This window comes from Myxine glutinosa, chromosome 4 (assembly GCF_964187855.1).
Source record: "Myxine glutinosa chromosome 4, kmMyxGlut1.1, whole genome shotgun sequence".
Classification (NCBI taxonomy): Eukaryota; Metazoa; Chordata; class Myxini; order Myxiniformes; family Myxinidae; genus Myxine; species Myxine glutinosa.
In genome coordinates, this window is record NC_136264.1 from 146,203,376 (window position 1) to 146,228,994 (window position 25,619).

The 25,619-nt window shown below is 45.4% G+C and overlaps 1 protein-coding gene across 1 annotated transcript; it reads left to right on the top strand.

Annotated features, from left to right (window-relative positions):
• The first annotated feature begins 1,997 nt into the window (after positions 1-1,997).
• LOC144891656 (uncharacterized) lies at positions 1,998-19,959 on the top strand. Its single transcript, XM_078775323.1, has 3 exons — positions 1,998-6,650; positions 17,222-17,321; positions 19,500-19,959. The coding sequence occupies exon 1, from the start codon at positions 1,998-2,000 to the stop codon at positions 2,820-2,822; it is 825 nt and encodes a 274-aa protein (XP_078631449.1). The 3' UTR covers positions 2,823-6,650; positions 17,222-17,321; positions 19,500-19,959.
• Positions 19,960-25,619: the final 5,660 nt, after the last annotated feature.

Here is a 25,619-nt window from a genome sequence, read left to right on the forward strand (position 1 = left end):
CAATTTTGTTAAATAAAATTCACAACTTTCCATTCGTTGGCGCACTCTCCCCCAGTGCAAGCTAACCACTTTTATCACTTTATCACAAAAACAAACATTCCATAACCACTTTCCCTTATTCCCTGCCTTTACCATCAACTTTTTACAACCCTTTCCCCTACTTTCTCAGCAAATCCTGCAAAGTCACCTGTCATTGACAAATAATCCATCTGATTCGACTTTCCTTTGTCATCTCCGCACTTTCCCAAAACATTATTCACACTTCCTCCAAAACCATGTCGTCAAACACAGCCCACACGAGTTGTAGATACCATTTCCCGTTACAGGCGCATCTGTCTAGCCATTCACGGATTGTCCCCAAGACGACGTCCCCATCTTTCACACTTCAGCCCCCGAGAGCTCAATTTTGGCCCATGAGCTCGCTCCATGGACCTCTTGAACACACATCCGACAGGCAGACAGGGGGTTGGGTGGCCTCAACCACAACCACCGCTACCTTCTGCCAAGCAAGAGGCAAGAGCAGTATCACTCTACCTGCCTTCTGTCCAAGTCCAGTTCAATTCTCTGAGTTTCCAGTCACAGACAGACAGACAGACAGACAATCGAGGCCATACACAAGGCTTCAATTTCCATCCGACGGACATTACTTTATTAGAGTGGTGTAGTCTCTTGGTCCGCTCGCTTTCACGAACTACATGCAAACAACTAGCTTGTCAACAAAATCATTTGTCCCTCGAAGGCCAATTCTGCCATCCTCATGCAGACATCAGTATCTCACTTCCCCCGTTACCTTTTGGCATTGGGCGGCATCGCAATGCTCTCAAACAAACAGATTCAACAACATTCAAACAGTGAATTCATTTCCCCAGAACTCATTCCCCTGCTCAGGAGCCACCATTCTGTTAAAATCATTCACATGCCCAATGGCAATCCACTCTGCTCAGGATTGTAAACTACTGGGTTCTACCCCTTCAACCCAGCCACAGCCCCAACCGCACCAGGCTGCGAGATCAAAGCGCCATCAGTACTTTCTTTTTTTCTCCCACCCAAACCAGTGTAAGCCAGCCACCACAATCAAAGAGAGGTGACCTTTGCCCCTCTTCAACAGGCCAGCATTTCCAAAGCAAACCATTTTGTCTCTTCTTTTCCAGTCATACAAACCGAAGCACACTTTTGTCTGTACACCCCCCAACCATAATCACATGAAACCCAACACTCGGACCGCAAAGCAGTCCCACCTCATCCGATCACATCTTACTCAACCGATATTAAGGAAACGATTATTTTCATACCCTATGAGACATCTTGTTTGCAGACAGACTAACAGGTGAAACCATACCCCTACTTCACATTTGGTGGGGATTAAACCCACTGCCTCCCATAAAGGCAATCAATTAATATATTGTCAACATTCCTCGCATATCACTCTCTCATCCCCCTTCACGCGGCCCCATCTACAGGGTCACCATGACCCAACGGCCAGAACTATCGCGACTGATTCAACTCCAGTCAACACATCCAGGGAAAAGGGGGGCGGGAGTAATTGGAGGGGGGCGGGGGGTTGGGCAGTATGACAGGGCACACGCTCACCAATAGGCCGGATCCAAATCCAGACCTTGCCAGCACTACAAGCCAATGCGTCCCACAACAGGGGACCACAACAACTCATCCACCTGGTACCTGCTCGACCAACAGGTGACCCGATAAACACACAGACAGACAGATAAACGAACCCCCCAACGTACGAACAGGAAGGTCTCACAGAGGTCCATTCAATCCAACCTGTAGGCTGCCACGATTCTGCCCGCAGGGACACACCACTCCATCATAGTCACACTCGGTCACGTCTGCAGACACAGTGGATGACATTCGACACCATAACATACACCGCAGACACCGCTCCTCCTCCTTGATCCATACCTGCACACGCAGTCAGACACACCCAGACGGACACAGGGGTGAACCCATAACCCCTATTCCTCCTCAGTGGTGAGGTCATGACTCCCAGCACCACATGTCATTCTTGGCAGATCACCCACACTATGAGCAATCAAAACGTCATTTCAGAGATACCGGAAAACCAAGGTTCATACTTCCAAATAAGTCACCATCACCTAATGACCTATATCTCCGTCGGAATGCTGAATGACACGCTGTCCAACTCTGGCATCCCACAACCCTTCTTGGAGGCATACTTCACACTGCGGCACTCAGCCACCACTCAGCGCACAACGTACATGTGCTCACTCAACACGTCACTCCAACTCGGCCCCCCACATGTCACACGACCAAAACCCTCAACCTCCGACATTGTCCACAACGCAGGCATATCATCAAGCCAGATGCTTCGAGTTCGCCCGTGTCTCCGCTCCGACGCATCTCCGAGATGCATCACGCACCCCATCCACTCATCATTCCCATGGTGTGAGCCACATCACATACCGACAGTTGAAAACCCGACCATTTTTATCCCTCGGATGAGCGTTCACCCCACATTTCTTCTCAAATTATCAAATTTCCAATACTCTCCCCTTCTCCGCCTGTGGGGCAACTTGACCTGCATTATCTGCCTTCAGAACCACATGCATTTTCATAACTATACCATACCACCATTGCTCGCCCGCAAGGCCGTTGTCAGGCGCATCAATCAACACAGGCGCACCGACGCATCTTGCGTCTCCCAGCTGCCACCGCATCACTTTCGTACCTTGAGGTTGCAATTGTTATTATCATTTCATCCGCTCCTGAGCACTAAACCAGCGCTCAATCGTATTCCCGGCACAGCGAGAGACCTCGTTCACACTGTACATCATTTACTGTAAGATAGGGTTTCCGGTTGGTACCGGAAATTCATTACTTTCTTGAAATACTCCATTTGCCACAACAATTGCCTATCACTTAATCATTTTATATACTACGCAGTTTATTCAACTTTTCGTCATAATCCCATCATAAACAACGTATTTCTCATGACATTGCATGGCAGGAATCACATTGCATGAACCACCTTGCTGGCAAGGCACGAACGACTCACGTGTAGGAAAGTTGAAGTGGCCCACAATGCATTTGGGCACACATCCTCCAAGCAACCTCATAGCAGGGTTCTCCCCCGTACTCACGCATCTTTCTGTTCCATAATGCGCCTTTCTCTCCAGACGGCTCTCCCACACTCGTTCGTTTCAATCTCGACTGCACCTGTCCGCAGGATTTGGGTCTCTCCCAATCTTCTGCCTATCACGCCGGTCTCCATGCCAGCCGGCCTGCATCCTTACGCGGCAGCTCCGCGCGTTATTTTTTCCTCATTCTGAGCCCTTAACTTCAGTTGTTCACAAAGGTGCAACCACCCGACGCGGCTAGTTGCATCATTCCTTTCCATATCTCACTCGTTTTAATCATTGTACCTGGCTCATTATAATCCTCTTTTCGCCTGCCTCGGCCACCCGAATGCGTTCAATGCCGTGCACGGCATTGAATACACGCACTCCGTCGTCCCACCTCGCGAGCTGTTGCTGCGCTATTTTATCTCGCACCAACATTTGCAGCATTTCCTCCTTAATTTCCTTTTTCTCCTCCGAAGAGGAACCTGGGCATTGTTCGAGTTTTGCACATAATTCATTGGTTCCCATCCCCTTCCAGCCGAAAAGGACGGTCTGCACTTGTTTCCTTTGTGCTGGCCGAAGCCCCTCCACTAGGTAATTGTTCACCAGGGGAGGGGGTAGATCTGTGATTTGGATTTGCCCTAGTCCTCCCCATCGAGCTATAGCTTTCTCTATTCTCTCCCGAAAGTCGCCAACCGTTTCTCCTGCCTTTTGTTTTACCGCGCCGATCTTTCCCCAGTCTGGTCCTCCCGAGGGCGCTAGCTCGTGGTCAATGCTTGTCAATAACATGGCCTTTGCGAGGGTTCATGCAGCCGGAGTGATTGGGTTTGGCCCTCCCTGGGGATCGTTGACCGGCCAAGCCACTCGAATTTTGGCCCGTTCCGATATTTTAGGTGGCAGCACTGACACTCCCAAATGGCATATATCTCTCCAATCTGCTCTCCCTTGGATAATCCACTGAGATATCAGCGGGACTATCCCAGAGGGTTGGTCAAGTAACAAGTCCTTAACCCTATGTTGCATTGCCGTTAAATCCGTTTCTTTCCATGGCACCTGGGCCATCACTGGGCCTTGCGCATCGATTCCTACGCATCGCATGGGAAACGCTCCTTTTGTTTCTGCCTTGCTTACTGCCTGATGTTCCGCTAGTGAGGGGTATAATCCTAATTTCCAACCTGGGTCTAGCGGGGGCGGAAAGCCCAGGGTGTCTGTGCCGCTATCTCCTTCGTCCTCTACCTGGGGAGCCGATGGTGTTCGGGGTTCCCGGGTCCTCGGGTGTTGCCTATTTGTTCCCCCTGTGGCGCCCTGGTGTCGGGATGCTCGTGCCTTTGATCCTGGGACTGGACAAAGGCCTTGGGAGGGGTGGGGATCTGGATCTTCACCTCCCTCATCCTGCTCTTCCTCATCGGAGTTCATCTGAGCTACCATCAGCTTCTGACTTGATTGCGCCATAAGCGCCTTCATTTGTCTGTCCTGCTTTCGTTCATCCTGGTATTTTCCCAACTCCCCTCGCAAACTCGCTTGCTTAGAGGCTGCCTGTCGTTTCAAGGCTTCTTCCTTCCACCACCCATATACCTTCCATGAGTCAGGTGGAAGCCTTTTCTTTTTCTTTTCCAAGGTGTCTAACGCCCCATATAGCGCTTCTAACTTCTCGAATGCAAATGACCCTTCTTCCGGCCAAGGATTACTCACATCCTTGGTCAACTCAGCCCATGCTTTCCCCGGTTGCACGGCAGCATATCCATGCTCCCTTTTCATATAATATGCCGGGGTATTCTTTAGGGGTTCTCCCTCTTTTCCTAGTTTATTTCCCATCTTCCTTTCTTAGGCTGATCCCTCCTGGGTAGTTCTTGGATCAGGGTGCCACCCGATCCTCACTACCCCTTTCTTCCGGAAACTTATTACCCCTGTCCCCCTGGGCGCCCTCTCTTGCTTGGTTCGTTAATCCACTGGTGCTTCGCTTAAATTTGGTTCGGGATACACGCTCAGGCACAGTCGACGGAGGTCCGCCACATCCAAGGGAGGGGAAGAGGCTTTTCAATTTAGGTGTGCAAATATTCTTACTTCAGCCAATTGTTGCTGGCGCCAGCCTCCCCTTCCCGTCCCGAGGAGCCCTCCTCGAACCTGTGGCTGGATGTATCCCACTTCTGACACCAGTTGTCGGTCTTCACTTTATAGGAAAGAAGAGGCAAGTTGAAGCAACAGTAGTTTAATAAGAATCAAACAATTGTGGAGCGTGACCGAAATGCAGAGCTTTATCACGTAAAGCAGTGCAAGTCCGTGCCACACTAAAGAAACTCAGCAAAGGTGTGTCTTATATACTGCCAAAGCAAGATAGCAATCTCCGCTAATTCTGCAAACCAAGCAATTTTCAAAGGAATAGAGGGGGAAAGTTGACCAGTGGCCCCGACCCTTGTCCTATCCTTTTGGAGTGCTGTGCCAGGGAAAAGTGTAGGAGAAGACACACATACTGTTATTGCAACATTCTTTAAGTTCTTATCTCCCCTTCGCAGATGTTTACCAGGCCCTGGCTCTTACAAGGACAGCGATTGTGAAAGTTATCTCCAAGGGCAGCTTGACCAAAGCATGAACTTTGCAAATGTAATCATCAGTATTTTCTGAAGCATAAAGCATAAATGAATTTAGCTGTTAAAGCAAACATTAATTGGACGAGTCAAGAAAAGCACAATTAAATGCATGATCCCCACATACACATATACGTAGCAAGCAGGTGACCTGAGTCACATGGTGTATGAGGCGTTTAAAGCCTTATCCCCCACAATACCACCTATTAGAGCCAAGGGTGTACTTACTTTTTCCACATGCGAAATTTGCATTTATGTTTATTTAAATTATACAATGTACGACAAAATGTAAATGTTTCATGATATTTGTTATATTATATCACCTTTATCTATCAATATTATTGAAATGAAGATCAAATAGCTGTATGTTGAAATATGTTGAAAAAGTCAAAACTTTACATGGGGTGTCCTTACTTTTTCACGTGACTGTATATTGGTGCTGGAAAAGTAGTGTATCTTGTCGTGATCAGATGGAGAAATGGGAGGGATCAGGCCTTGACATTAATTCCACTGTTGCCAAACTCGGAGAGAAATGCAAGGTAATCTTGGAAATGCATGCACTTTCAGGCTGTGACACGGTATCTTACCCTAATGGAAAAGGTAAACTGTCTGCCTTGAATGTGCTCAACCAGACTGATATTGCTGGTCGAGACTGTTCTGGGAGAGAACAATGCTACCTACAATGACCTGATAGCAACTGGGAAAACCTTCTTCCTACATCTATATGGGCAGAAGAAGAGCAAGTCAATGAATGCTGCCCGTTATGAGACTTATCGAAAACGAAAAAATCCTCCTGCTCTGAAGTCCCTTCCGCCAACAGACAAACCTAGCCCTCTATATCCATAGAGCACATCTGCAAATGATGCTTTGGAAGGCTGCAGACAAGGATGAACCTCCAACTGTCGAAATAACGAACTATGGGTGGGAGATCACTCGATGATCACAATACGACAGAGCGACAGAGCAGGTGGGAGATGCTAAAATATTGTTCTGCTTTGCTAAAATATTGTTCTGCTTTGCTAAAATATTGTTTTGCTTTGCTAAAATATTGTTCGGCTTTGCTAAAATATTGTTTTGCTTTGCTAAAATATTGTTTTGCTTTGCTAAAAGATTGTTCTGCTTTGCTAAAACATTGTCCGGCTTTGCTAAAATATTGTTTTGCTTTGCTAAAATATTGTTCAGCTTTGCTGAAATATTGTTTCACTTTGCTAAAATATTGTTCGGCTTTCCTGAAATATTGTTCGGCTTTGCTAAAACATTGTTCTGTTTTCTAAAAATATTGTTTTGCCCATTGTTTGGAATGATTGGGGAGGGAAATGGCGTTGTTTCTCGTGTTTCATGACCTGATTAATGTCCCCCGAGCCCGACTTTCCAACTTTTAGTCGAACAATCCATCATTCAATCCGTCTTTAATCCCTCCATCTTTCAATCCATCTATTGACACTTCTTGAATTCCAGCTACCCATCCATCGTCGGTCCCTCGCCCTTTCACTTCCAAATAGTAACTCCTCACGATCCTGCCCGTTTTGCCTTTCAAACCCCGTAACTCCCATGGGATACTTTCCTCATCTGAAGCCACCCTTTGGTTCCTCCATCTCAAACCCCGTAACTCCCAAGGGAAACTTCTCTCACCCAGAGAGAGGGATTGAACTTCCCTCACCTGAATCCACCCGTTCGGTCCTCCATCTCAAAGCTCTCCCCTCGTCCTTTTGCCTCCTAACCCCCGCTTCATATGTCCTTCAAACTCCCTGCCAACCCCCCCTTTTCATTCCAAATCCTAAACCATCTGCTACCACCGCATGACCACATCACCCTATTAGAGCATTACTATTAGCTTAGTACAATTGACCCAAATTACCCCGTTAACTCATGACCTATAATATTGTCGTGTGTCTACCCTGTAGTGAACAGGGCAACAGATGACCAAACGAGCTTTAACTCTGAGGCGTTCAATCCAATGGTGGACCTTCTTTATACGCGAGGGCAAGGAGTGGGGGAAGGGCCGTTGGCGCTTACCTGCACGGGTCCACCGGACGTCTTCGAACCTGTGATAATTAACTCAAACCAACACGGAATTAAAATGTACAAAAATACCGGCTTTATGGAAGAAATGACTTTTGAAGACTGTTGAAGAATGACACAGACTCGTATACAACACAAGGGGAAATATGAAAGAACAACAACAAAAACAACAACAGGCATTTTAAGGCCATTTTCCCTGCTGGAGCGGGGGTTAGCCTTGCGGTCCCCATGACATTCTCCATTTTGCCCTATTTTCTGCATCTCCCCTTGTTAACCCCCTTGCCCGCATTTCTTCTTCGACCATCTTTTGCCAAGTCTTTCTCGGTCTTCCCTGTCGTCTACTTCCTTCGACATTCATTTCCATCACTCTTCTCAACTAGTCACTTTCATCCTTCCTCAACACATGACCAAACCATCTCAAACTGTTTCTCTTCACAGCATCTATCACAGGCTCTATTCCCATCATCTTTCGCAATTCATCATTTGTCTTCCTCTCTAAAATGAAAAAATATAAAATATATAAAAGAACAAAAGTAAAAGTTGTGTGTGTGTGTGGGCACTTAGCTCCGAGCGGCTCTTGAACCCCGTCGGGAATCGTCCAGGCCCTGAGCGCGCAATCCGGGCGCGGCACAGGCCCGGGCAGGAAGTAGGCCTCAGCGCGCCCTCGTTCACTCAGCCGCGCTTGTCCTCGTCATCCACCTCACCAGCACACACATTTCCCAGTGCAAGAGCGCTATGAACTGTGGCTGCACGGCACCAATTTTCCAAAACAAGAGCTTATCGGCGATCGTTCACCTCTCGTCCACAAGCCCGGAGAAAGCCTGAAAGAAAGCCACAAGCGCTCGTGAACTTCGACCGTTCGTTGTGAAATCCCAAAGCAGATAGAGATATAAAATCGTGACCGTTCTCAATGAATGTCCCTCGCTCAACAGCGCACCGCATATGTGACTTCGCTATGGAGGCGAGCCCACAGAGAGCGATCGAACCAAAGAGACAAAATGTTGGGAACATGACCGTTCGTCACCAAACCCAGAAAAAGAGAGAAAATGTCGGCCCTCCAATTCCTTTTTACTCAAGGCTCTGACGTCCAGGCCCTGAGCCATGTACAATGTGCGTTGTATAGAGAATGACAGAGATCTGTAATCTGGCGGTGAAAGAAGGCCGCATTCCAGTGGATTGGGAACTGAGTACCCTCGTCCCTCTATACAAGGGGAAAGGTGACCCTCTGGAGTGTGGCTCGTACCGAGCGATAAAGGTATTGGAGAATGGAATGAAGGTATTGGAAAGGGTGTTGGAGAGGAGGATAAGGAAGAAAGTGAAGATCGACAAAATGCAGTTTGGATTTATGCCAGGAAGAGGAACGACAGACGTGCTTTTTATTGTGAGGCAGTTGCAGGAGAAGTATATGGAGAAGAGGAAGAAGTTGTTTCTTGGGTTTGTTGATCTGCAGAAAACATTCGATAGGGTTCCATGCAAAGTATTGACAGGGGCAATGAGGAAGTTAGGAGTGGAGGAATGGTTGATCAGAGTAGTGATGGCAATGTACAAAAGAGTGCGCACAGCTGCAAGGACGAAGGACGGGAACAGTGGTGAGTTTGAGGTGAAGGTGGGAGTGCATCAGGGGTCGGTACTAAGTCCACTACTATTTGTAGCTGTGATGGAGATGCTGGCTCAGAACGTAAAGGAGGGTTTACCGTGGGAGTTGTTGTATGCAGATGATCTGGTGTTGATTGCGGAAAGTATGGATGGACTGAAGGAAAAGATGAACAAGTGGAAGGAATGTATGGAGACAAAAGGTCTGAAGGTGAATATCGGAAAGACGAAGGTGATGGCAAGTGGTAAAGCATGTGGTGAGGTGAAAAGAACTGGGAAGTGGCCCTGTGCTCTGTGCAGGAAGGGTGTCGGAGTGAACTCCATACAATGTGCGCTGAGTGGGTTCATCAAAAATGTAGTGGTCTGAAAGGGTCATTAACCAGTGTGGCAGCTACATTCAAATGTAAGGTGTGCACAGAGGGAGCTGCAGATGGAGGAAATGTTGAGTTGGATCTTGGAAATGGCGTGAAGCTGGAAGGTGTGAAAACATTTTGCTACCTCGGAGACATGCTGAATGGAGAAGGTGGATCAGGCTTGGCAACGGTTGCTCGAGTGAGATGTGCATGGAAGAAGTTTTGGGAACTGAGTGGCGTGCTGATGAGGTGGGGAGTGTCGTTGAAGCTGAAGGGAAAGGTGTATGCTGCATGTGTGAGAAGTGTGATGATTTATGGGAGTAGTACAGCAGATAAGCTCTCATATTTTAACAAATTGTGCATTTTTTGAGAAAAGCATGAAATTTCTAGCATAGTTAGTATATACCATAAGGTTTATTTTCAGATATGGAGGGAAGTCAGATTTGACCTCTGAGGACCGTGAGAGGTCAAATCCAAAATGGCCACCAGTCCACCGGGTCTAATGTTCAAACGCGCTTGTAGGTGTCATTTCCAACTAAATTGGGGATGCCCATTCATTTGGTGATACTTTTGAGATCGCCAGAACTCAAGGACATGCATTTAGGTCACGGTCAAGGTCAAATTACGTTAAATATCTATTTTTATGATACTGCAGTTGGAACTGCTGTTGGAAAAAGTTCATTTGACCTTTTCAAACTTTATTTTTTCAGGTATAGGGATAGGTACAGAGCACCCAAAGACCAGAAATGATGGAAAAAAAGTGTTTACACTGCAAGGAATGATGCAATAACCTCTGAACAAATAACTGTAGTTAACCAAGTATGTCCACCAAAGCTTACATTAAATCAAGTGCAACGATGAAAATTGGTAATGATCTAAATCTAACAGTCTCCAGAACAGAAGCACAGTGCAGTGCACTTGAATGCAGCTTTGGCACACTTGCAGCGTCCAGTGCACCCTTTCTTGCAGCCACAGTCGATCAATTCATGGCACGATTTTGATGCTTCAGGAAGAGTGGTCCAAAGAGGCTGCCACCCAGTTGTCTCCTTTGTCCAGCCCCAGTCAGGTGGGTCTGGCATCTCTGGATCCATGACCAATGCCTGGTTACAACAGTTGGCCTGGTAGCAAGTGTGCTTGATGTGCTGCTTGAGTGTTGCCTGGGTTGGAGGAATGTTCTCTCGAGTTCTACACTTCTGTGTGAAGAGCTGTTTCCTGGCATCATTCACTTCCGTGCTCTCACTGGTTCTATCATACATCAGCACCACAAATCGCTCTAGCAGTAACATTGAGCCTTCACTGACCTCACTTGGCATGCCTAGGAGTTCATTGAAAGCATCATTCACCTCTGGGCACCCCCAATTTAGTTGGAAATGACACCTATGTTTTTCTACACTATTTGGTTCCAAAATTAAGCGCGTTTGAACATTAGACTCGGTGGACTGGTGGCCATTTTGGATTTGACCTCTCACGGTTCTCAGAGGTCAAATCTGACTTCCCTCCACATCTGAAAATATACCTTATGGTATGCACTATGTTAAAAATTTCATGCTTTTCTCATAAAATGCACAATTTTTGTGTTTATCTGCTGCACTAGAGCGAGACATGGGTAATGAACGTAGAGCAGCAACGAAGGTTGGAAAGGGTGGAAATGCGAATGGTTCGATGGATGTGCGGAGTATCGTTGAGAGAGAGGAAGACAAATGATGAATTGCGAAAAATGATGGGAATAGAGCCTGTGATTGATGCTGTGAAGAGGAACAGGTTGAGATGGTTTGGTCATGTGTTGAGGAAGGATGAAAGTGACTGGTTGAGAATAGTGATGGAAATGAATGTAGAAGGAAGTAGAGGACGGGGAAGACCGAGAAAGACTTGGCTAAAGATGGTGGAAGAAGAAATGCGGGCAAGGGGGTTAACAAGGAGAGATGCAGAAAATAGGGCAAGATGGAGAAGATTGTCATGGGGACCGCAAGGCTAACCCCCGCTCTCGCAGGGAAAATGGCCTTAAAATGCATGTTGTTGTTGTTGTTTGTTGTCAAGGCTCTGACGTCATTCGACGGAGTCTGCGTCCCCACTCCGATCAGTTTGTGCCATCTCATCGCTCTTAGTGTCCTGACCAATCGCTGCTCTTCGGGGCATGGTGATACGGGCCTGCCTGCTTGATGTGGTGATGTGACTGCTGGCAGCGCCATTGTTATTCTTCAATGTCTTGTTCCGGTCACTTTTATTTCGTGTTTTTAATGCGCAATTTCTTAGCTTGTGTGTGTGCTGCTGATCATAAGGAACAGAGGAAAAACAACAGAGGCCATTACATACAGGGGATTAATTACCCATAATCCCTAACCAATTAACATAACCCCACCCCTCTCAAGGGGACACTTACACGCACGTACACGACATCCGGTCTAAACGAATTTTCTACTTACTAGGGAGATACCCGTGCTATGCACGGATGGGAGGCCAGAAGCAAACATGCAATGCAGATACGGCGAATGCTAAAGCATGAAACCAATAAATTCCACATTCCTGCAGCACCTTCAGTCGCACGTCAGACATGGACAGCAAGTTCGTGAAGGACTTCCATCAAAAACGTACCCGTTCGCAAACAAACGGGTACGTTCACGTATAGAAACATCGATCGTGGGACCGTGGCGAATCTGCATTTGGCGATCCGCGAAGTTCACGTTCAGAAAGTAGAAACCATCACAGCATGTCGTCATTCACTTGAACTCAATATCTCTTTTTTTCATTCGAAACAACATAACTCCAATTAATCACAAAATAAACTTTTAACAACATTGTTAATGTTTCCTTCATTGTAAAAACTACCAAATTAACAGTTAAAAGGATTTTGAGCCGATAGCTGTTACGGCCTTGGCAAGATCGATGGAGACAGCGATCTGTTAGCGTATTCACCGCCCAAATAGCTATGTGGAATTCTCTCATGCAGAGATTAAATGTCGTTTGAACTTTGGCCGAGGTCATTATTTACTTTTAATGATGTTTATATACGAATGATGTTTAATGATGTTTATATTGGTTTTGGGTCGTCCTTTCCGCATATCTCGTGGGATTGTAAGTTGGAGAGACGGCCGTGATGGTGCCAAGGGGGTTAGAATTCTCTCAAGCAGGGATTCAACCCGTGTCCTTATAAAATGTCTTTGGCCGAGGTCACCGAGTCCGATCGGTGCAGCTGTGCAGCGATCGGTGCAGCCGTTTGTGCGGCACCCAGGAAAACAACATCCTCACAATGAGAACATCGTCACAATGAATGTTATGCAAACACGAATGTTATGCGGGAGTCCAAACCTGAGAATGCTGGAGACTGAAGCTGAAATTGGGAAAACTAAATAGCCTATTTTACTCCTGGAAATCCCAGGATTATCCACCCAAAATATCGTTGCGATCGGTTCAGCAGTTTTTACGGTACCTTCAAATGGACAGACAGACGGACGGACATAGTAAGATGATGGAAATGGGGCTTTTTGCTGTTAGAAAATGGGTTCTTACTCCCCACAAGTCATTGTGCTGTCGTAGCTGACCCCAATTGCACAAGTTCACCTGGACGTTGCCATCGTAGTTGCTTGTTTGTTCCATCTTCATTCCCTGAGCAGTTGGCAACTTTCCCACCTGGATGTGGCTCTACCCCATTAGTCTACAGACTGGTTCCACCCTCTAACCCCAAATACACCCCAAGTCCTCACCCTCCCCCTCCCAACCCTAAGGTGTTAGTTAATCCTCTCCCGACACCAAGCCTTCAAACCCCCTCCCCACCCACCATGGACGCTTGTCCAACTCACAATCCCGCGAGATATGTGGAAAAGATACATGTCCATGAACAGGTCATGGTCACCTGTCCAACTCCAATCCCATGAGATATGCAGAAAATATATGTGGCAATAAATGACCCAAAACCAATTATCTTTCTTCCTGATAGATATATACGAGTACATACACCGTTAAAAGTAAATAATGATACCACACAAAGGCCTTCAATAAGAACATGGGTTTAAGCCCTGCTTAAGAGAATCTCAATCCTCTTTCAATGATCAATTCAAGAGAATTGCGTGCGGACTTCCTCTCTAGTCGTAGTCAACATGTGGCCCTGAATAGATTTCTCTCATCTCCCCTTCCTGTTCAGGCTGGAGTTCCCCAAGGCAGTGTTCTGGGCCCTGTGCTTTTTCTGGTCTTTATCAATGATCTCTCCGACTCTCTGGAAAATCCTCTCTATCTCTTCGCTGATGACTCCAATCTCTGCCGCTCCATACCCCATCCCTCAGATTGGCAGTCTGCAGCCTCCTCACTCTCTGCAGACCTGCACAAAATCACAGACTGGTCATACAAGTGGGAACATGTCTTTCAATCCTTTCTTTCAAATCTTTCAATCAAGAACATGTCTTTCACACTCTTACTATGTCTCTCCGAAAAGACCGACTGGACAACTCTCCCATCTACTTTCTCAACAATCCTCTCCAAGAAGTTCTGTCTCTCAAGCTTTTGGGTCTCACTTTCTGCCATGATCTTTCTTGGGAAAACCACATTTCCAAGCTGGCCTCCAAAGCCAATCGCCAACTGGGCATCCTCTGTCGTGCGAAGTCCTTCCTTGGCACACCTGAGCTCCTCACCACATACAAGGCTTTCATCCGCAGCTCAATGGAATACTGTTCCCCTCTCTGGGCCGGTGCTCCTGCCTCACACCTAGCTCGTCTTCACGCTGTTGAAACCAAAGCGTTCAGAATCATTGGAATCTCCCACGATTAATCTAACTCCGAGGACCTTTCTCTCACTCACCGCAGGCAGGTTGGTGGTCTTTCTGTCTTCTACCGACTCCTCTCCGGCCTTGCTCCCCCAGCTCTCTCTGTGCTCTGTCCCCCAAATATTCCTACAGGTCGCACAAGATCTGCCAGCAACCCTCTTATGGTTATACTGCCAAAATCAAGACTCTCTGTTCACTTTCACTCCTTAATTCCTCTTTTCTCCCTCCTCTGGAACAAAATCCCCCACTCCCTTCAATCCCACCCCTCCCTCCAGGTCTTTAAAACAGCTGTTCACCACCATCTCTTATCTTCCCCCATCCAAAACCTTGATCTTTTCTACGCCCGCTAATTTCACCCCAGATCCACTTTTGTGAAATTCCAACTTATTTCCTGGAAGTCCTTGCAGTGTCCATGTGTTTTCTACTTCTCCCACCTCCCCCCAAGCCCTCTCCCTTCCACAGATCTCCCGTTATCCCTGCTGTCAAATGTTGTACTTGTGTGCTTACCCCTCTCTCCTCATCTTGTCTACCGCTCCCCTTATTATATGTTTTATGTGTCTGTTTGCTTTTTTATGTGATTAATGTTAGCTCTTTCACGAGCCTCGATATTGTATACAAAAAAAAAATAACCCCCTCCCCACTTCAAACCATCTCCAGCTTTATTGAAAATGAAACCAAGGAGAATATTCTCACCAACAAAGCCTCGCTCCTTGTAGACAATGCCCCTGCCAATCCTGCACAGATGCAAGACTCGTGCGATTTTACAGTAAGTATGTTTTGCCAACCCTTAGACCACCCTCCCTGCATAAATTCATTGCATAGTCCTGGCACACCGACCCAGTCACCCAAGCCTTAGGATTTGATCTCCATTTGACAGGATGCTGTGGCTTGAGGTAGCCATGCGCTCGCTCATGTGTTTTCGGAGTGGTACAGTAGGAGCTTCATTTTTCGGAGAAATTTTAACAATCAAATCCAGAGTAAATGCAGAGATTCCATGAACACGTCCAATTTGTGTTGTCCCTTCATCACGCTGTCTTTTAATAATGTCATACTGCACTGCTGAAGTTACAATCTGTCGCTGCTTTGCGAAGCACTCGCGAATTTCTTATTTAACTTTCACAGGTAATCCTCACAGCTCGGTTTATAAAGCAATATGCAATGGAAATTGTGCACGTACCGCTTTACATAATGGCCGCTCTCATTCAAGTGGTTGCGGTGGGATACTGCACATGCGCATTGGAGTGAAAACGCGCCTGTTACTCAGCCTCTGTTAAAAGCCAGAAGTATTTTGCACACGAGATTTAAATGGTTTTCTTACGGTAGTATTTTGGCTTTGCAAAAACCCGAATATTTTGAATTGAAAATGTGAAAAAGTAAATAATGGCCTTGGCAAAGTTTCTAATGGCATGGGTTTAATCTCTCCTTAAGGGAATGCCACATAGTTATTTGGGCGGTGAATATGCTAACAGATCGCTGTCTCCATCGATCTGGCCAAGGCCGCAACACCTATCAGTTCAAAATCCTTTTAACTGTTGATTTGGTACAGTTACACGTATCGGGAATTTGGTACACGTATTGGGAGTACATACGACATAGTGAATGTGACAGCTCTGAGGCGTCTTTCGCTTTGCATCGCAGTGACGGCGAGCACCAATATGGTGGCTGTACGATTAAAATCTGGCTTCAAGCCCCCTCACCACCCAAAGCCTTCAACAAGACATATTAACACGCTCCTCCCCCTTCATTCCCGTTCTTCAAAGCAAAGCGGTAAAAATTGTTGTATCGCTATTATATATGACGAGCAACGGTACCCTCCCCGAGGGCTTCAATTGGGAGACGCGATTTATTTTAACATCCGTTAAATATCACACGCAAATTATCAAAATCTAAACAGTATTTTTAGAATTTCAATTTTAAAAACCACATCACTGTGATTTGATTATTTGCGTGTGATATGATTTAACGGATGTTTATATGAATCGTTTAAAATAAAAAAGCCTTCAATTTCTGATATTTTGCCTTTTCATTTGGGCCTCCCAACTGAAGCCCCGCCCATAGGGCAGGTACCGTTGCTGGTTAGTATGAATGTTGTTTTGCAATAGCATTAGTATTATGCTATTCTCTTTAATTTGGGCCTCCCAACTGAAGCCCCGCCCATAGGGCAGGTACCGTTGCTCGTTAGTATGAATGTTGTTTTGCAATAGCATTAGTGTTATGTTATTCTCTTTAATGTTGTTATTACTTTTGTTATAAGAAGCAGCCTTGGAAAAACTCCAAGATAAGCTATCTTAACACAGATATACACCTCAACAAGGAGTTTGTCCAAGGCACAAATCCCCTTTGGGGAGGGGAAGAAGTTAAATCGCTCCAACCTCCTGACTTTTAGGCCCCGTGTCAAGTTTTGTTTTGTTTGGATAGGTAACAACCGAATGTATTGCTGTCAAATAAATCAGTCAGACAGACAGACATCAAATTGCGTATTTTAGTATAATAGAGATTAGTTGCGTATCATAGAGATTCTACATGTAAAATTGTTTTGTTAAATCAGTGCGGGTGGAGACACCTGCTTTTCCTGCTGTTGGGGTAACTTGAACAAAGGAGAGGAAATCAGTAAAACCCGTGCAGTATAGTACGCTTACACTCATCTGATAATTGGGGCCTAGCCCACATTAGTTGGTGCTCTCTACCAGTGTATGTGCCAATTTTGATGGCTCCTTGTTGAGATAATTTCACGCAGGTTTAGAAATGGTGGCCGATTGTGTTCCGAATCCTTTCTTCCCCTCACACCACCTGTTATGCTTTCCCCCGATACCACAGTATGATGGGCATCTGATTTACAAGTCTCCAGGAAACATTAAACAATCCTGCACTTCCCTGCATATTTTGTGCCGACCCATACTTGCGGCTCTCAATGGAGGTGGGTGGCTGTTTTTCAACAAAGTTATTGATGATTTGGTTTGTATTAAAACACACTTCTTCAAATTCAACAAATCCTGGTGTGGTGTACTTTGAGGGTTTTGCACATGTACTAAGTGGGGGTGTTTAACTCGTTTAATTCCAGCTGGTACATGTAGAGAATTTTGTTTTCCAGGATATTGTTAACCATCCATAGATTGCCGATGATTCTGAAATGGTGCTGGTGTAGGAGGATAGAATCACTCCCCAGGATAAAATCACTCTAGAGTGGTTTTATCCTCGGATGAAATCACTCCCCCTAGGATTTTAACACTCCCCCTTGCAGGATCAAATGACTCCCCAGGATTATAACACTCCCCCTATATATTTTGTGATTTCAACAAGATTTATTGCATGGTAATGACATACAACCATGACAAAGTTAATGAATATGAACATAAAATGATAAATGAATTGATAAACAGGGCAGAATGATGTCCTTTGTAAACGTCTCTCCCTAAAAATAAAAATACAATGTTTTTCGCATCCCTGTATTAAACTGTGTAAATCAAATAAAGAAAAGTATAAATTTAACATTCAAATAACTATATATTTTGATATTAGAGCATTCGCAGTAATCATTACGATACATTTACGATGTTTTATACTGAAAGGATATTTTCATTTCAACATATAATATGTCATTTTAAGTTACGTTCTATAACTTTACTGCACTTTTAAGAAATATTAAATACAGGTTTTAAAATGTTACTCAAATGTTTGTATATTGGCAAAGGTGTGTTCACGTACCGATAACCAGGAAACGAGCGCTTCTGAGCAGTTCCGAGAACTGGACATAGGCGCTATATAAATGTATAGTATAATAATATTCACATATTTCACAAAATAAAGTCTAATCTAATAGATTTAAGCGATGTTAAATGACTATGTCTTAACTCAACACCTACAATATTTATTGCATTTCCGTACTGTAAACGTCCCAATGTTTTAGTGCTCATTCCATTCATATGTATTTCATTGACATGTTTGCACTGTACATTTGTGGAAATAAATATTGTTTAAATAATTTCGATAAGAATCCAAGAATCGAACTAAGTATATTGTCAAGAGCATATATAGTGTTCCCATGGGTGTACAAAAGAAATCATATGTAGATCCGAAGATATGTAAATATTACCCACATCACACTGAATACACTCGGCAGAGTGTACAAAGGTATACATATAGATATGAAATGTAGTACACTGCATGATATTTTTAAAACCATAACAAAGTATAATAACTCTCATGTGAATATAAATGAACGGGAGTATTGATTAAATATACGGGGAAAACGGGACTCATGTCTTCTTTTGTTGTATTAAAATAATGATGGGCTCAAATATAGTACATGTATTCAACAATTGAATATTAAGATCTGACAATATGATGCACATGCTCACACGGTACACACTAAAATACATAGTGAAAGCTCTGTTGATCATTGCAACGATAACTAACATCCTGTGGGTTATATTTCCAAAGTAACTAAATACATCTTTCCATTCTTTCTGGGGGATTGACTTTATCCTAAAGGGGAGTGCTTTGATCCTGGAGGGAGTGTGTTGATCCTAACAGGGGAGTGATTCTGTCCTAGGATAATTACACTCTAGAGTGTGCCAGTCCGAGGATTAGTTCACTCGAGAGTGATTTTATCCGAGGACAGAATCACTCCAGAGTGAGATTTTAGGGGAGTGAGAGAATCCTGCGACACCGGAACTCACAGATGAAGGTAAAATTTTTAAAATAATCTGAAGTTTCTCACTTTACCAATATGTGTATAACAATTTGATGTAATGCAGAAAATTCTGTCATTTCAGATGTAGGGACAAGTTATAATATTCATAATATGGCAGCTATCTCTTGACAAGGAAACATCACCGCTTGGACAGCCATACAAATGCTCACTCGACTTGTTCAAACGTAGATGAAAACCACCCCAACATGTCGCAGCGTTTCTTCTGGCTATAAGCAAATCCGATTCCCAGGATTGAATTGTTCATGTTTATAACTCACAATGTATACGTTTCTGCTATTTTAACCTTTTTTTTTTAACTCACCGGGTTGGGGGGGGGGGGCAGGGGGAGGGGGGAGGATTTTGGACTTTGTTGGTTAACGATCGCATTTTGATCTCTCTCAGCATCGACGTCCTTTTGGTCCTTCTTGTTGTGAATCTCATCGTGCACGGTCGTGTGCCGACATCTTCTCGTCCCTTCTGATTTTGGACACCATCGTGAATGGCCGTGAGGAAGAAGAGCTGCGGGCCGGGAATCCGCGCAGAGATCGTGAAGACGAAGACGACGTGGAAGAGCAAGCTGCACGCCTGCTCATTTGCTTGGCGCATGGGGCCTAGTTCGCACCAACTCGTCTGCGGTTTCCCGCACAGGGACATGGGCCTGAGACCTTTCCTGACAAGATATCGGGAGCCGCTCGCAGATAAATGCCAACCACACCTTTTATTTTTGCTATCATTATTTTATCCTTTGTCTGTTTACCGAGTCTGTGTGGGAGCGTTCCAATTTATGAATTGATTGTTATTTTGCCGTGTTATATTTTGTTGCCGGCATTTTCTTTAATAAAATCGATATTTTTGTACAGTTTACTTTCGCGTTGTTTGAGTTAATTTATCCCGGTGTGAAGACTGCCGGTGGGATCCGTGAAGGTAAGCGCTCCGGCTTCTCCCCCACTTTCCCCCACGCATATTCTCCGCTATATCTTGACTGAACGCCTCGGAGTGTTGAGCTCGTTTGGTCCTCCATGTCACCCTGCGGTGTTCACCATACAGGGTAGTCACACAACAATATTTTTATGTTTAGATGATGAGATTGAAGAAGATGAGGAGGATGTTTCTTTGAATTGTTCACCTAAATAACAAGAGAGAGAAATGACAGGGTTCCTACAGATCATGAAAATCCAGGAAAGTTAGGGTTCCTTTTAGTTCTATGTTCTTTGAAGATGACCCATACCTGAAAAGACGGTGCCAGCACGTCAAATTAAACAGCACCAGCTACACATGGAATCTTGGAGTACTTGAAGGAAAGCCCCAATATTTATGGCTCATTTGAAGAAAACAAATGGAGATACTTACCACAATGGATAAGAATAATGCGTTGAATGATAATGCGAACGGGAGTTTCTTTTGATGGAGCATTTTACCCACCAGGCAGATTGAAGATAGATTGGGGTGGTGGGGAAGGGTAGATTGGCGGCCATTTTAGTTGTTAAAAAAAACCTGATATTGAGCATGTCTTCAACCATTTTTCGGAAATGCATTTACCGATCTTGTTCAATCTTGGCACACAGATAATGAATATGGCTTACATATGCACGTCATTCTTTTTTCGAGATCAAATCCAAGATGGACGACTGGCAGCCATTTTGTTACTTAAATGTGTCCCCATCCATTTCTCAGACATGCACAGACTGACTTTCTTCAAACTTGGCACAAAGACAATACAATACATGTGTACATATGCAGATTTTGTTTTATCATCCGACCAAAGATGGCCGACTGACAGCCTTTAACTCCGTACACCAAAATTACTAAAACCACAGCGGTAGCTATGGACATTTTGTCTTTTTCTTCTTGTTTTCTATCACTCACACAATGTGAGTCTCCACTTGTCCTTCTCTTCTGTCGCGTTTTCTTCTTCTGCATCCTTCATTCCTTTCGCTCTGCTCACATTATTAATTTCATTAATCGTTCAGGTTTTGACGGTTGTGTACCGTGTGCGGTTTATCTTCTGCAATTGCTATTTCCTGCATCTTTCAGATCCGCCCTTTCTTCCTGAAATCTTCTCCCTGCTCGCACACCGCTTTCACGTTCCCACACCCGATAACACCGTCGCTGAACCCCTTGATCCATCTACGAAACTCAGACATCCTGTCAGGATACACAGTCTCTACGTGCTGCAAGGGCACAGCACCATACCTGCACAGGGAACCTCCAACACCCTATCAGGAGGCACATACCCATACATACCCTGAGTGACATCACAGCGCCGTGGGGAAGCACCCAGGCTGCGGCTGTGTGAGGTACAAGAAGGAAGCGAGCTCGGATAATCCCAGCTTCAGTCAGGACATAGGAGCCAGAGTCAGCATGTGTAAGGTGTGCATTGGGTCTGTCCTTTACCCCATCTATTTATCAGCTCATCTTCATCACCCATCATTCACCCTGAAGGAGCTGCGCTCCAACGCGAGTCGAAAGAATTGACGCGACCAAAGACGGAATTCGTCCGAGTTGCTTTATTGAAACAAAACAGCTCAGGTATTCTGACAAAGCCAGTTTATCGGGCAGCAATATATATACACATTTATGCCCGGGTGTCAAGGGCGAGTCCTGGAAAGGCGAGTCTGGACATGCCCGGGCGTCCTGGACGCGGCCTGGCAAGTCGAGGCTGGGCGTGCCCTAGCGCTCTGGGCGAGCCCTGGAAAGGCGAGAGCGGGCATGCCCGGACGCTCTGGGCGAGCCCTGGAAAGGCGAGTCTGGACATGCCCGGGCGGCCTGGCAAGTCGAGGCTGGGCGTGCCCGGGCGCTCTGGGCGAGCCCTGGAAAGGCGAGAGCGGGCATGCCCGGGAAAGACGAGACCGGGCGTGCCCGGGAGGTTCGGGCGTGCCCGGGAACAGCGAGTCAGGGCATGCCCAGGAGAGGCGCGTCTGGGCCCGTCCGGACGAGCCCGGCATGGCGATCGCGCCCTGGCCGCGTCCTGGCAGGTGCAAGGCGATTGTGTACATTCAGCGGGAACCGCTACAACCCCATCATTCCTTGCCAATCACCAATCTCCTTTCCAGATCGGATGCATGATGCCAGCATATGTACTGTAAAGTGTTAAACCATTGCAGATAAGGATCTGAGGTGGGAATGTTCACGTATGGGGTAAGGAGAACGAGAACGCCACTTAGTAGAGCGCATACTTCCGCCGTGGGTTTAGTTGGAATAATACGTTTTGTTTAACATCCCCTCTCCCCAAAACAATAAATGAAAAAGAAAGTAAGCCCTAACTGTCAGATAATTTATTATGATATATCTCGGAATTAGATGAGAAAAACATCATTTAAGAATAAGAACAAAAGCTTTAATGCAGTAAAACAGAAAAAATCTTTCCCAAAAAAATTCCTGGATCCGGAATATTATCCTGAGCTTCACCAAAAACTAATCAATGCTTCCTTATCCCAAGGGCAATCATCCCACCAACTTTCATCCAAATCCGTTCAGAACTTTTTTCCAGATATCTTGTTCTCAAACACATGAACACACACACACACACACACACACACACACACACACACACACGCACACGGATGGACACGATTGAATGCGTTACTCCCTGGCGGGAGTAATAAACCTGAAAATCGCAGAGGCAGAACCAGAATTCTTTATTTGGTTTGGGAAGCCCATGCGAGGTTTCTTCTTCTTCAACGGCACAACCCTGGGTGAACATGCGATCTTTTTTTTTTAAAGTTGGAATTTTGCCAAATCTGTTTTCGTTTGTTAATATACCTCAGCCATTGACAAATCTGGAACCAAGTCTTTATAAGTTCATCAAATACTGACACCGCGAATGACATTCGCTGAGCTAAATGTTGATATCTCTTCTGAGGTTTAAAAAAAAACAGTTTTAAAGCATTATACGTATCAAACGATACATTTTATGAAACGGGGAAACCTAATACACACTTTGGTGGTTTTAAAATGACAGAATATGTCTTTATTAGAAGAAAAAAAATGAACATTGAAGACGACGCTGCTAAAAAAATACACTGCTCTAACGCATAACCACGAGTTTAAACTACATTTACAACAAATATGAAAACTATTTTCATATCACAATGTTAAATATAGAATATATAGAAGATAATGTTTAAAAAAAAATGAGCCCTATCTTCCAATGGTAAAATAAATCCTTCAAAGAATTCCTGGATCGGGAATAATATCCTGAGCTTCACTAAAAACTAATCAATTCTTCCTTATCCCAAGGGCAATCATCCCACCAACTTTCATCCAAATCCGTTCAGAACTTTTCCATATATCTTGTTCACATACACACACAAACACACACACACACACACACACACACACACACACACACACACACACACACACGGACACACACACACACACACACACACACACACACACACACACACACATACACACACAAACACACACACACACACACACACACGGACACACACACACACACACACACACACACACACATACACACACACACACACACGGACACGAGTGAATGCATTACTCCTTGGCGGGAGTAATGAATGAGTGCTGTAATCACTGTACAGTGTACATGTGTACAATTTCATTGTATAATCTCCCTGTAAATACCTGCTTAGCCTGCTGTTGTAAATACTTTTTAGCTCAACTCGAACATAGTTCCAGAGAGCTTATGGGATGGTGCGTTCAGTCCGTCAGTCTGAAAACACTTGCAGCAACTTCTCCAAAAACTGCTGATGGGATTGTGACCAAACTAGGCTAAAAATGATACTTGGTAGGAAGCCACTCAAGTTTGTTCATGGCATTTTTAAAAATCGTGTTCTACGGGGTCTACGTGGGTCCAGGTTTGACCCCTCCCCAAAATAGGTATTTGCTTTTTTTCTCTCTGAAACGACACAATTTCGATGAAACTTGACCAGAACCTTCATCTTGGGGTCTGTCAAGTAACCGCTGGGAATTTGCCTCGCGAAGTTCAAAGGTACGGTAAACCGACTTTGGGCGGGAGAATCCAGCCAGAGTTAATGGTTGCACACGGCGTCCGGAGTCTAGTAGATACGCATCCTCTGAGTTATCCAGGGGTGACACCCAAAAACGGAAAACAGGAGATCCATACCATTCTGGTGTCAGGAGTAGGAACTTTTAAACCCCCTGAACACCATCGAGTTTATCCGTAACATTGTGACAGTGAACCGGAGATGGACACTTGGCCCAAACCTGCCACCCAGACAGTCACAATTTTAGCGATAGTTCGATAGAGGCCTTGCACTGTTTGCTGGGAAAGCCAACTAAATCTTTACGTTGGGACAGTGTACAGTATCTAACAAGTTTCTGCAGCCTACAATGAGATTTCCCCATTCCCCCATTGTATGATGTCAGGCTGAGCAGGTCCCAGGGCAATCATGCACCACGATTTGCAAAACCCCTTATGAGGTGTTTAACTGCTATTTACCCACAGTGTGCAAACTTACTACATGCTTGGGGTGGGGATGGGTTTTGAAGCCCAAAGGAATGAAACCACAAACCTCTCAGATGAGAATAACTTCGGTTTATTGCACAGCAATACCCAAATGAGAGAGAACAGGGAAAATAACATTTATACAGTATAGAACGATTTACACAACGCCCTTCTAATCTCAACACAGCTTGAGCATAGTAACTTATCCCATTCACACACAATTAGAAGGCCAAATAGTTCACAATAAGATGGCGGGTTCACAATAAACCTTTCCCAGCGTGATGTCTGCACAGAGTGTGCATTGGAGCCAGCGAGATGCGAGACCAGAGAGATGTTGCAGGCAGTAAGATTCCCGCAACCAGCGAGATGCGAGACCAGAGAGATGTTGCAGGCAGTAAGATTCCCGCAACCAGCGAGATGCGAGGCCAGAGAGATGTTGCAGGCAGTAAGATTCCCGCAACCAGCGAGATGCGAGGCCAGAGAGATGTTGCAGGCAGTAAGATTCCCGCAACCAGCGAGATGTGAGGCCAGAGAGATGTTGCAGGCAGTAAGATTCCCGCAACCAGCGAGATGCAAGGCCAGAGAGATGTTGCAGGCAGTAAGATTCCCGCAACCAGCGAGATGCGAGACCAGAGAGATGTTGCAGGCAGTAAGATTCCCGCAACCAGCGAGATGTTGCAGGCAGTAAGATCCCCGCAACCAGCGAGATGCGAGACCAGAGAGATGTTGCAGGCAGTAAGATTCCCGCAACCAGCGAGATGCGAGACCAGAGAGATGTTGCAGGCAGTAAGATCCCCGCAACCAGCGAGATGCGAGACCAGAGAGATGTTGCAGGCAGTAAGATTCCCGCAACCAGCGAGATGCGAGACCAGAGAGATGTTGCAGGCAGGAAGATTCCCGCAACCAGTGAGATGTTGCAGCCCGGGCCTCTCGGGTCTACGAGTTGCTCCACAGCTTTACTGGACCTCAATCGCCCTGATCCCACCAACAGCTTATGACCAATGGAGATAGCAACCAACAACCACAACCACAAAGTCCGACAACTCAACGTGTGCCTTTATATATCCCGC